Here is a 13,295-nt window from a genome sequence, read left to right as displayed (position 1 = left end):
TTACATACAAATTGTTTCCTCGTACAATGGCCTATAAAATGCTGCTGATGTCAGTCAGTTACACTCAAACAAAACCCAACAAATAACAATAATGAAGGAAGCCTCACTGAAGGGAAAAAAAAGTATAAAGAAGTAATGAAAAAATGGAGACCTGTTGCAGGCCTCAGAAATGACGAGGCACCGTTGCCTCTTTCTATAATTTGCACATTATCACACTTCACATGTGACATGGCTTCTTAACAAAACTCCCTTGTGTTTCTGTAACACAAGGGAAAAAAATGAATCGACTCAGGCATCAAACATGGTACCCTGACACTAACGCAATATATATTTATTATACACATGGATGATGACGGATAGTGAAACTATATGCACAGGTCTTGGCATGATGAGTTTATGCACAGGTCTTGGCACATCATTGTGCAGCAAATCCCCCTGACACCCCACAAAGAACATCACTCAGAGCGTGGAAGTAAGAACCCGAAACCAGAGTTTTCACGAATTATTGAAGGAGGATCGATGTCAGCTATGTCTACTTGTTGCATTGACTTGGAGATGTCATCCACAGAAAATGGGATGCTGCATGACAATTAAACTGTAACTAAGGACAGAAGGATCGGAGGACATGTCTGTTTAAGTTCAAAAAACAAATATGTTGCTGTTGCATGCAAGAGAAATTAAAATTCTACCTTGAATCATCGTCCAAAAGAAATGAATTGCTAACAGCATTGTTCGAATCCTCTGTCATCATAACTCTCATACTAGATATAACCTGTACAGCTATAGTTTTAGCACAAAAAAAGTGTGTATATCTCACAGGAGTGTACAGCAAAAACAAGAATGAAAATAAACCAGTTTAATTCATTTTCAATTGAAAACACAAAAGCAAAGCATTCTTGCCAGCTTTAGAGCAACTTACATCTGAAGACACGCTATGGGTGCCATATTTATCATCCCAGTACATGGTACTGATCCTGTACAGCTGCTGTATGCTCAGCACCTGAAAATGCAGACACCAAAAAATATTTTTGATTACTATAAAAAAAAGATGAGAGAATAAGATCCAGTATAGAAAAAGAAAAGATCATAAAGAGAAGAGGCACTGACCGGGCAAAGCTCTTTTGTTATTTCATTCAAGGTCTTTTTGGGCTTTTGATGTATGACCTGAGTAGTGATATTGAAGGATGATGGTCAGTAAACCAGGCAATACTCATTAATGAGAAAGATCTAAAAATCCAGTCTCTTACTAGGAATCCAACAGCCTGTCTTATATGCTTTAATTCATCCCAAGCTGAGCCTGCAAACTGTAAATAAAAAGATACTAGGTAAACAAATAACATAGCACTGCAAGGAATCCACAGCTGAAAAAAATTATGACTGCTCACTTCTTCAGTTGCCTCATAGCACCACTGTTCTAATTCAGCCAAACCAGCTTTTACATATTCTCCATTACTGAATGAGCAACACTCGCGCCGTAAAAGAAGACTGCAGGTGCGCATAAAGCAAGGCATTACATAATTTTCATGGGAAGAGAGGGAGAGGGAGTGAGTTTTGAATGTATTTACCTGTTGAACAACTGAACATTGATGAAAGAGAATATTTGAGTGAACACTTTACGCACTAAGAAGGGAGGTACCTGAAAAACAGATTATCAATGTGAATGATACTTTTCCAAGAAAACAGTTCCATAGTTGTTATTACATGCTCTATAGAATTGTAACTCACATTGTTTGCTTTCATTGTCTTCAAGTAGCTATTTAAGCTTTTGACGATGCTTTGCCAATGAGCAATTAAAGCTTGCTGAGCAACAGCATTAGCTTGAGAGCGACCTTTCACTAAACTTGCCCTGGAAGTCCTTGGTGCCTGTACAATGTTTGAAATATATTTAACTTGCATAAGCACATTGTACCCAAAAAAAATTTCATTAGCACACAAACACAGGTTGCCCGCTTTGGTCAGTCATCCACTCTTTCAAGATGTGGGCACTCTCTGTCTACATCCCAGGGCATGTGGAAAAAGCTTAATTTTTTTAAAAAGCTACCAAGAGCAGCAACTATTGAATCACGCTTACTGAAGTAGCTTAGAAACAACCTGAATGCATAACCCAAGCAGTGGGGAGATTTCTTTCTTCAGATTGTCTCGTATCATTCCATATATCTTCTCAAGGAAGGCTGTAAGTTGCTGCTTGAAAAGTAATGCTGGATACTTAGCCTCAACCTGTCGCAAGTCATCCAGTCTACTATGCCCCCGACTGTTAAGAAATGAAAGTCCAGAACTCTGAGGAGATGCCCTTAGCCCCTGAATAACATGAACAATTAGAAAAAAGAAAAAAAATGACGAGAAGATGCAATACACTTCTATAAAACACGAATTTACTTGAGACATTCTCCCAAAGAGAGAAGCAGATGATGTTCTCCGTCTTTGTGGTGTCAAGCTAGCAGCACCACTTGCTTTGAGTGTGTGTTGCAGCAGCAGCAGCAATGTGGATGAATTAGATAACCAGTAGGCTAAGACATCATTGTTATCAGGGACCTTCGATAAGATAAACAGGTAGCCAACATCAGTCCTATCTAGTCAGTTTACAACTAGTTTGAGGTGAAAGCAGAAGGCAATATATTGTGATTTTGTATACAAGAAAGGGCAATCTGATATTTGAACACCCAAAAGATGATACTTTACCTCAATGGAAGAAGCTATTGTCTGAATGATACGATCAAAAACAGTTGTCCTTTCAACTTCAAATGACCTCCAGTGAAGAAGACATTTGTATATGACACAGGCTGCAACTGGTTTCCCCCCGGAGAATCCCAAGTTCTGTGATACACATTTGATCAGCAGGTCCTGGTTCTCCTGAATAAAAAATGCAGATGGCAAAAAAAGAATTAGCAAGAGGTTAAGATCTTAGAGGTATCAAAGATTATGACCCTTGGTCCTCGATGGAACAAAAAAATGCATTTTACCATCTCTCATTAATGTTGTTTACTACATCATTACTGTATTAAGAAATCAATAAAATGAGTGCTTTACTTGTCAAAAGCCACTTACCTGCTGCTTTTCATTGAGAGATTTCTGTGGTTTTTCCTCAGATTCTGGTTCACGAGCATTTGATGCAGCAAGAATTATGTCCTGAGATATGTAGTCCACAGAGAAAGAATTTAGAAACAAAGCCTTAATCTGAATACATTACAGTAGCTGATCTATCAAAAAAAAAATATTCCCCTCACCGATGCCACCTTCACCTCTCCATTTGCAACATTCCCATTCACAGGAGTCCTCTGCAATTTAATAAATAACATGAAATTCTAGAACCCTAAAAATATTTGACAAAGAACAGATGAAAATTCCATTTCCACCTGGATAATCATTGATTTTGGTCGTGCAGACAAAGATTTCCCTGTTGGTGACATAGTCAGCGCCTGTTGACGAAGCACTTGATTCTCTGACTCTGAGTTGGAAAGTTTCTCCTCCAGCCTGCAATATAAATGAACCTTTAATGTATAAAGCAAAAAAAAAAATCTAGAGAGAGGGAGAGAAGGGGGGAACGTGTGTGCATGCAAAGTGCGGACACAGGTAAAATCAAATGGATGACTATAAGCTATGAGAAAAGTACCCACTTGCAAACACAAGTATCGCATTACAAGGGTAAAGTTATGAAGGCTGATGTCAAGTAGGCAGACAAGAAAAGGGAAGGATTGCATTAATTTAATCAGGGATAAGCTGATCATCAATGGCATACATACAATTCTATCATATGGCATAAGTACTAATATCCAACCAGTTCCACTCCATGATGCATTCACAAACCTCTGGACTGATTCCTGAAGCTGATCCATTTTTTTCGCTGCATCTTCTAGTTTCTTAGCCAATTCTGAGTTTCTAGCCTCACCATCTGCATGAGCTTTCCTTGCCTCTTCTGCTGCCTGTCTTTCTGAGAGCAGCAAAGCCTGAACGGTTGCAGAAATTTATTCAGGTCCCAATAGCATCCACAAAAGCAATGTTCTAGCTATCATTAATGTTTTAAAAATTGTTTTATCATAAAAAGTTAAAATATGCACACAAAACAGGTTCATCTGTCAAATTTCGAACACAGTCAAACCCATGTGCTTTGTTAAATTCAGTGAACACATACAAATTTTATCAGAAAAGTTGGTAACAGGGATGGATAGGTCTAAAGTCTCTCACTATTTCAAAATGTTATAAATATAAAAAGGAAGGTGTTTGAGAAAAATTAGGTAGTCCTATTAGTATGTGCCAGCCTGCAGTTTCTTGCAGGTCAAGGTTGATCTACATAACAGTGAAGAGCTGATGACACATGCAAACATACTGCATAGGAAGATGCACAAACTCCAAAAAAATCCACAAAAAGATCCCAGGAAACATTTAAATGCAGGAGCATTTCAAGCAACAAGCTGAAAAGATTAATTAGTTTCAAGGGGGGGATTTCTACAATAACACATGGTTTTTGAAGTTCACTTTGCAGTCATCAGTCATGTAATAGGAAAAAGTTCTCATCACTGCCAGTAGTAAAGAGAATAACCACCTGATAGTCTTCTTATAAGCTGCATGCAAAAGATATATATATATATATATATAGACATTGGGGAAAAAGCTACCATGATCATCCATATTAAAGTGCTTACCTTCAAACTTTCTACCTCAGCTGTTAATGATTCAACCTTTTCTGTGTCTTGAACTATTACAGGGGTCTCCTTAATAATTGGAGGTGCTTCTTCAATTGCTTTCTGAGCTTCCTCTCGTTCTTTGATTACTCTGGCATTTGCTTCTTCAACTTGGATTTGCATCTCACGCAAAGCATCTTGTAACTTGGCAATTTCTTGTGCCTTTTCCTCTTCCAGATCAGTCTGCAATTCAAATGAACACCAGATGAAATTGTGCCCAGTGCAGTTTGTATTGCCAAAACCGATATCAAAGAAAATACAGTACCCTCAATCTCTTCTCCAACTGCAATCGCCATGTTAATTCTTCTACACGCTTTTCTAATTTGTCCTTTGCTTCTTTAAGGGCCCCTGTTTCCTTTGCAGCCTGAAAACTTATATTAATTAGTATTATCTGAATCCTTCCCTCTAAAATAACACTAGTCACCTTAAAAGTATTTTAAAAAGAAAAAACATAAGGAATTTGATTTAACCATTTTGAGCTTCCTAAGCTCTCTACGAGCAACCCTTTGCCTCCAACCACATTGAGAAACTAATGCAGCCTTCTGAAGTCTCTTGTAATAAGAATATGCTATGTGGTGACGCAATTTCGCCTGAAAGACACCAAGAAAATCATCAAAGTAGTAAACTCAGTTTCAAATTAAAAAGAATAAAAGTCAACTTGATTCCAAGTATAATAACAGAAATTTATGACCAGCATTCTTTAAGAGTTGAAGAGCTGTGTTTATATACTATAGGAGAATGTGATGGCAAGAGGTGTGAGGATGGGACCTGGATAATGATCGCAGCTTTAGTTTGCTTTCTGAATCGGAATTCATTGCGAGCAGTCATTGCCCTTAAGCCTGTCTGCAAAGAGATCGCTGACAAACATAGAGTCAAGTAGGCTTTCCTGGCAGTGTGTCGCCTGAAATTCTTCTGAATTTTTAAAGCTGCTGCTTCTTGCCGCAACCCCTCGTATAGCTTGCGGGCCAATACACCTAATATTAATAGCAAAAAACAAGGGCGTAGCTTCATCAGGATTTTTGTGGCTAAAAACAGCGGTGGAAATTGAAGATGTGCAGTCATGGCAACCAATATACTATGTGTAAAAAGTAACCTTATAAACAATACATTTAGGGTGATTGGATAGAAAAATATTTACTCACGAACCATTTAAACTTTATGCATCACGGATGATTTTATATGTGCTTTCATAACTCACCTGTCTTCTATGTGCATGTGCACACAACTGTTTCTGTACAGATGCAATAAAACTTGCAAGAAATAAAAAGAAACACATGCACACCAGCAATTGGTCAATTGACATCACCAAGTCTAAAATGCTCCAATTCATGCGGTAGAAGGGTCAGTTATAGCCTTTTTATAAAGATGGGCTAATTTGACCACATCTTATGGTACAGGGACATCTGGTGATTTTAATCCAAATTCAAACATGAATGAACCTGGGTACATGTGTCTACAGCCTGTCACTGGACTATGTTGTCACTACTTAATGTACAACAAACAAATGAACACAGTAAATAATATCAGAAGCCAGTTACAAACAAGTTTGGTTTCAAAGGAAGTTAAGAGGATACCTCGGCAATGAGATTGTAAATGGAAGGCAGCCCGACGCAATGAAATGAACTCTTTGCGTGCAATATACGTGCGGATTTGCCTTTGTATGGTTCTAGCTGCGTTTCCAAGTACCTCTGTTCTTCTTGCATCCAGTTCAGCCATCTGACCTGCTCTGAGAAAGACTTTTGTCTTGCCTATCTGCAAAAACAGTCATGTTGAACATGGTAAGATAACTTGTAAATTCCACTGGCAAGATGCAATAAAGACAATGTACAGATTGACAGCATCCAGGAAATACCAAGAAACATAACATAAACAAGAATCTGGGGACTTTTACTAACAGGTTTCCACACATACATGTGCAGATTGTAAGTATTTCACGGTAGTTATCATTTTTAAGGATTCAGAGATTCCAGTGAAACTCCTAAATCCCATGCTGATGAGAATGGGACATTTCATCTGGGCATCTTACACTGCCTATCCCATAATGTGTTAATGACAAGACATGTACAAATGTGATGGTAATCAGCAATCACTTCCTGGTCATCTCTCCCTGGAACACCTAACATAACTAAAATACTAATTGCAATCCTATTTTGCATAGGCCACCTAAAATTTCAACTGAACACCATTGTAAGCTTTGAAGCTCAATAACCCTCTGTTCATCCCTTCATACATTTTATCCCTCTCCACCAGTCTTATCACAATGCCCGGGATAGGTATGGCAAATTATATCCCTGCTGCAGAAAGATTCAAGGATGATGAGTTAAAAGAGATAATATCATTACCTGATAACCTTTCAATCCCATTTTATCCAAAATCATTTGGCAAGCAACCTTGTCATCATGGCTGTATAGGAAAGAGACAACAGGAAACACAGAAAAATAATGAACTGCATGGAAGGAAAAGGAAGTGCTAAAGCAAGAGGTATGAAGAATTATTTTTTTTTGTTACTTCAAATTATGACTTACTTTCCTTCCAAAACTTCTGGAGCAAGAACGCCAAAACGGAGAAGAAACTCATAAAATGTCCGCCTTGTAGGATACCCAGCACAGCTAATCCTAATTGCCTCAAGAACACCCTAAATGAAAAATAAATTTCACAATTACTTTAATGGTTAGTATTGCAGCACATAATGGTTAAACTTGTTCATTTGAAAAAATAAATGAAGCATGTTAAACAAAGAATTACATAAAATATATAGCCTGATTATACTTACACCACAGCGTAGTTGCTGGATAATATTAGCATTCTCAAATATTGCAGGCTTTAGTAAATTGTTTGGCTTCACACATCTGATATAGTGAGGCTCTGTAGAATTCAAGGTCTCCATCAAAGATTGGAGTTGTAGCTGCAGTGTTTAAAACATATTATATCTAAAAAAATTGAGTAAAAGTATAACAGCACTAGATTTATTAAAAACTAGCAAGCATGCAATTTAAATGCATTAATAGTGAATCTTACAGCCATGGTGAGACAAAGAGCACCATCATACTTCAGGTTTGGTGCACATCTATCTAGCAGTACTTTAGTGTTCCTCAAAATGATTGGCATGCTACATTATTGAGGATTTCACAAAGTGGTTATTTCTCTATTAACTTTCAGTTGCAGCATGTCAAGTTGATATGGTTATTTTATCACCGTTGCATTGCCATTGATCATAAATTTGTTCCATAATCAACAAGTAGGTGCCACCATTGGGCTCTTATTTTCAGAAAATAAGTTCATTGATTACAACAAGTCACTTCATTCAATCTAGGAAAACTGAGAAGAAAGTAAATCATCTCGTACCTTAAAACGTGACCCAATGGAAGAAAATTTAGATGACTTTGAAGATTCCTCTGGAAGTGGAGGAAATAGGCCAGCTGCAAAAGGGCATTTGGAAGCTGTCAAAAGATCCTGATGTTCTGCCACTACATAATCTTTGTTTTTGTCTAGGAACTGATCAGCCAAATACATCACCTGGAAGGAGAAAAGGAAATAAGTAATTCAGAATCGATTGAAGTTTAAGAAAATTGAACAAAAAATATAAAGACGAACTGTTTTACCTCCCCTGCATAGTGAGATATGGTAAAGCTAGTACGAGAAAGCTTAGGCTTGATGAAGCGCTTGTTGTTTTTAAATGTCTGGTACAATTTCTGAGCAAATGTTTCATGTGTAGATTTAGGAAACATGCTGCAAGAAGCAATTATAAGTACATGAGTCTCCAGCCAAACAATGTTTTTTTTCAAATCATAGAATCAAATACTAGCTACATACCAGGCTTCATCAAGAAGTGCTATGATACCCCCAGGTTTCTGCAAACAATTGTACAAGACAGTAAACACTATGAGAGATTAAATAGAGAATGGGACAAGGCATAAATGGATGAAAGAATATATTGCAATCGGACACAGATCCACGGATTATTCAGTGCCCTGTCAAGCATAATATCATTCAAACAAATGAAAATTATAGAAATGAAACACAATGTCAAGCAAAAGTAAAAGACCTTCTCAATCAGATCCAACACATCTTGGTTATCAACAAATTCTATGTAGCTCCAGTTGATTTCTTCTTTTGTATATTCTTCTTGTTCCATTTTAAATACATGCTGCAAATAATAACAAGTTGACAATCATCATATATTAAAACACAGCAAGGTATATAATGCAAATGAGTGACCGAGGATTATGTCAAAAAAATTCTAAACCTGATTGAAATGCTGTTGAAGTTTTTCATTTGTAAAGTTGATACAGAACTGCTCAAAACTACATAATATGACAAACAGTCAGCTGTAGCTGTATGGGAAAATACTACAATATAGCAAATAATATTTGAAAATCAAAGGCTTACCTATTGAACTTGAAACTTTCAAAACCATATATATCAAGAACTCCAATCAACGATTTTGAGTTTGGATCTTGCCCAATAGAATTGTTAATTTTATCCACAAGCCTGCAGCAAAATAAGTAAGTTGTTAAAATCTGAAATATATGCAAATGTGGTTGAGAACAAGCACCGGTTTAGTGACAAAAATATTTTAGTTCTCTTTATTTTATTCTTCATGATGATAAAAATTACAAACTGCAACTCCACATATACACACAAGAGCATTGTGAAGGTAGACCCTTTACCAATCAAATAAGCGGGAATAAATGGTTTTAGCTAAGGCATCCCTGCTAAGAACCGCAGCAAGAGGATCGAGAGTTCTTGTAATAACCTCTTCAGGTGTTACCATCACACGCTGTATCAATGCATCTTCCAAGCTCTTGGCATCACACCTACATCACACCATAAATTACTTGATGTTTATGCTGCAAAACCAGCATATGTAATAAAGATCACAAAATGAACCAGAACACATAAAGGGAATAAATAAGTTGTACTTTAGTAGTTCTGCTGTCATGTTGAGATGGAACCTAGATTTCTGGTCCTTGATAACAGATGAGTCTATTTCCTCTCCTTTCGCAAATTCAATGTTCCCAAGATGCAGAATGGCAGCTACAACCCTAAAAATCGCCTCCTGGCAGAGATGGTGTATAAAATGTGTGAAATGAGCAAGAGCACATCATTTTTTAAAGCTAACGCAAACACTGACCTGCTCTTCCTCACTAATGCCAACTATATCCATTGCCCTTCTGGTGGCAAGATATTCCTCAGCATCATTTACTCCATCTAACTTATAGCAGTTGGTCTGATTCAGGTAATGGAATGATTTGGGGTTTTCCAACTTATACCTCTCTCTTTCCTGAAAATTCACAGGGAAAACAATCAATAAGCACTTGAAAGTACAAGCACAGGAAGTACTAAGCATTTGCACTCATTTCAATACAAGCATAAAGCATGAGTACCTCCAGCGGTGCAGCACACAGAAGGTAAAAACAGTGATAGTTTCTTTCAGGGTCAGAAACTTGGCAAACACGAGATCTTTCAAGTAAATAAGTACGTATAGCTGCTCCTGATATCCTCCCATTCTTGTCAAATTGAATCTCAACAAATTTACCAAATCGACTGCATTGTGATACCAAGATAAATAAAGAAGAAAATATCAACCAATTCCCTTGACTAACTTATGCACAAAACACTCTGAACAATATTTTTCATATATTCAAAAACACATTTAAATCAGAACGAAAAAGAAGTTCAACTGAAGAAGTTTAGAACTGAAGAAGAACATTAGTCAGTATGACCATAAAGGGACCATTGATTCATTTAAATCAGAAGAACAGTGTGTTCTAAAACAAGGAAAGGTGATGCCACTGATCATATTTATAGTCTACAATCATTCAAATAATCACTCTTCTATCAAATTTATATTTTCCAGCATTGCTTCAGGAAAAAGAAACAAGGTGCTAAATTCATAATTATTTCAACTTATTCTTCATTAATCTTTGAGTCGAAGCTCTCTTTATAATTCAACGTCTCCAGAGAAGATCACATAAAAAATCACTATTTTATTTAATTACCCAAATAGTGAACAAGTACTCACCTGGAGTTGTTGTTCCTAACAGTTTTGGCATTACCAAATGCTTCAAGAACTGGATTAGACTGAAAATTTTCAATGAAACAGAAACACCATGTCAGGGAACACGTGCTTCATGGTGAAAATCAAGGGATTTAAAACATAGTCATAGAAAGAGAAGCCCTTCATCTTACTTCTAGCACTTGTTGTTCAACAGTTCGCCCTTCCACGCCTGATCGACCACCCATGTATGCAAGATACCGCATAAGCATCTTTGTTGTCTCAGTCTTACCAGCACCACTTTCTCCACTAACTAGAATCGAGTTACTCTTTCCCTCATTGATCATTTGCCTATGATAAAAATAGAATTAAGAAAAAAGGCAAGGAAAATGTGAGGTCGGATAGAATAAATGGAAGTTACCTGTATGCAACATCTGCAACTGCAAAAACATGAGGGCTTAGCTCTCCAAATGCAGCACCTTTATATTGTTCCATCATGTGCGTATCATACAGATGTGGTAATCTTTGGAATGGATTTATTGCAATCAGTATATTTCCAGTGTATGTCTGCAGAACATATGAGCGAACATTTATTGAGCAGATTGGATAAAATCTGGGTCCTTTTTCCCAGGAACTTCCCGATTCAATGCTTACTTCTATACCTAAGTTAGAAAGAGAATTTCAGAATGTGTCTTACATATATTTCATTAAGTTCATATCTTGCAGCCAAGTTATGCAGAACTCCTGGTTCATGCAAGTATGACAGCTTTGTCATGTCATCTACACCTCCAGGAGAAGCTTCGGTATCCTTTGGAAATACTTTGGAGATATTTGCAACAACCTGCAATTAGTTTTCCAGTAATTTGAGAATCATAGGACTGTAATTAGAAAGAGACATTAAGAGGGACAGGATACAAGGAAATTCCGTGTGACAATGACAAAATGAAGCAAAATCTCAACCAATATTAAAATTGAAGTTACACATCAGCTCTAAAGTTTACTAATTGCCAAGAATTTTTACATCTATAAACTAGTGAATTGATTATGTGGGATTGCAGATTCTATATACAGAATAAATGTCAATCATAGAGTTGTTGGGTCTCTCAGGAAATATCATTTGCATTACTCCATACTTCATATAGACATGACACACAAGCTAGTATGAACTCACTGTTTTCCCATTAGTGGCTTGAACATGAACTTGTTCACCGTTGATCCTGAGAACTTCTCCATCAATCCATGCCAAAACAGGGTCTTCAACCCATACATGAGAACCTACTATAATGTTATCTGTTGTAGCCTGCAAACATGATCACATTAGGCATACACAGCAATGCATAGCATGATATTTACATCGTAGATATCTAAAAAGATAATAATTATATCTAGAGTTGATTAGAGACAAAAAAAAAATGTCCTCGCTGGCTATGTTAATTGATGTTTGCAGCATATCGAGCATGCAAGACATCAACTAAAGAAATAAAAGAATTTCTTTTCCACTATGAACTAACCAACCTATGATGGGCGAGAGAAATGGAAAAAAGCGGATAGCGACAATTTCCAAATTTCAGTTATAGCCCAGCATTACCACAGAGATGGCCATGCTGTTTTAACTGCATTTCTACCATTGCCAAGAGTTGCATGTGAAGTCAAATCTACAGTTGACAATATAATAACCCGCTCCCCCAAAAGAAAAACTTTCCACATTTCAAGCTATGCAGCAAGAATTATTGATTAACTGATAATCACAAGATTAGATGAAATAGGCTAGTTTTGAACCGTGCACGGTGAACAAACTATATTATTTCGAGCTGTTCATCCATATATTTAGGAAATGCAAATAATCTTCCATTATTTCTCCATATTTTTAGGAAACAAACCATGTCTCCAAGAATCATATTTTACAAAAGCTTCCCGCATTTATTTTTAGGAAACAAACCATGCCTAACTACCACCTCCGCTTCATGTGCCCCCCTCAACAAAACAAAAATGAATACAAAAGAAAATCTATTAATTCTAGGATTAGCATATCATCTAGCAATGCGTGTTATTTAAACAAGCTTAAATCGAACCATAATCCATTCCTGCTCGGCCATAAAAATTCAAAAAAAAAAAAAAAACAGGTTTCGAAGAACTCAAATCACAAATCATACTCCATTCATCTGTCACACAAATTAGAATTATTAAAAAACATAAAAGAAAAAAAATTCCCTTGCAATCCATTGATTCAACTAATTGGCAAATAAAGGAAACTAAGAAATCAAGCAATCCAAAAACAAGAATAATAAATTTCATTTTTAACCTACCATGACGATCCTATACTGCGATCTTCTTAACTCATTGAATAAATTAATGACCGAGTGAAGGAGAAGAGGAAGTAATCAGTGAGTCGGATCGGAAGAACACGCACGACTTGTAGTTGTTTAGAGTATAAAGCTTTAACGGCAATCAATCTTGAAGAAGAGAAACAAGGAGGTAGGCGATAACGAGAAGCAAAACGAAAGTTTTTGAAGAATTTTTAGCAAAACAAAAAAATATTATAACAATAATGATAATGCTTTTTGGTTTTATTTATTCAGTAGCTGGTTTGTGTATTTCTGGATTTTGTAAAAAAAAAG

At 36.6% G+C, this 13,295-nt stretch overlaps 1 protein-coding gene across 1 annotated transcript; it reads right to left on the bottom strand.

The window, feature by feature from the left end:
- Window positions 1-13,295, bottom strand: LOC133688208 (myosin-17-like). The gene is made up of 39 exons (XM_062107622.1): window positions 12,984-13,295; window positions 11,849-11,977; window positions 11,375-11,518; window positions 11,099-11,244; window positions 10,872-11,028; window positions 10,705-10,763; window positions 10,067-10,226; window positions 9,814-9,963; window positions 9,602-9,738; window positions 9,350-9,496; window positions 9,069-9,170; window positions 8,926-8,983; window positions 8,725-8,826; window positions 8,493-8,530; window positions 8,282-8,408; window positions 8,025-8,195; window positions 7,453-7,584; window positions 7,205-7,314; window positions 7,022-7,082; window positions 6,254-6,431; window positions 5,448-5,653; window positions 5,150-5,269; window positions 4,945-5,043; window positions 4,641-4,862; window positions 3,805-3,944; window positions 3,354-3,471; window positions 3,225-3,275; window positions 3,046-3,126; window positions 2,680-2,850; window positions 2,377-2,532; window positions 2,092-2,298; window positions 1,726-1,863; window positions 1,566-1,636; window positions 1,386-1,485; window positions 1,248-1,304; window positions 1,108-1,164; window positions 920-1,000; window positions 690-772; window positions 1-579 (listed from the first exon to the last, which is right to left on the bottom strand). Exons 1-39 carry the CDS (start codon window positions 12,984-12,986, stop codon window positions 456-458), a joined length of 4,593 nt encoding a protein of 1,530 aa, XP_061963606.1. The 5' UTR covers window positions 12,987-13,295; the 3' UTR covers window positions 1-455.

The sequence above is a fragment of the Populus nigra genome, chromosome 3, assembly GCF_951802175.1.
Source record: "Populus nigra chromosome 3, ddPopNigr1.1, whole genome shotgun sequence".
NCBI lineage: Eukaryota > Viridiplantae > Streptophyta > Magnoliopsida > Malpighiales > Salicaceae > Populus > Populus nigra.
Note: the sequence above shows the minus strand (reverse complement) of the source record. Positions and strands in the feature narration are given on the sequence as shown.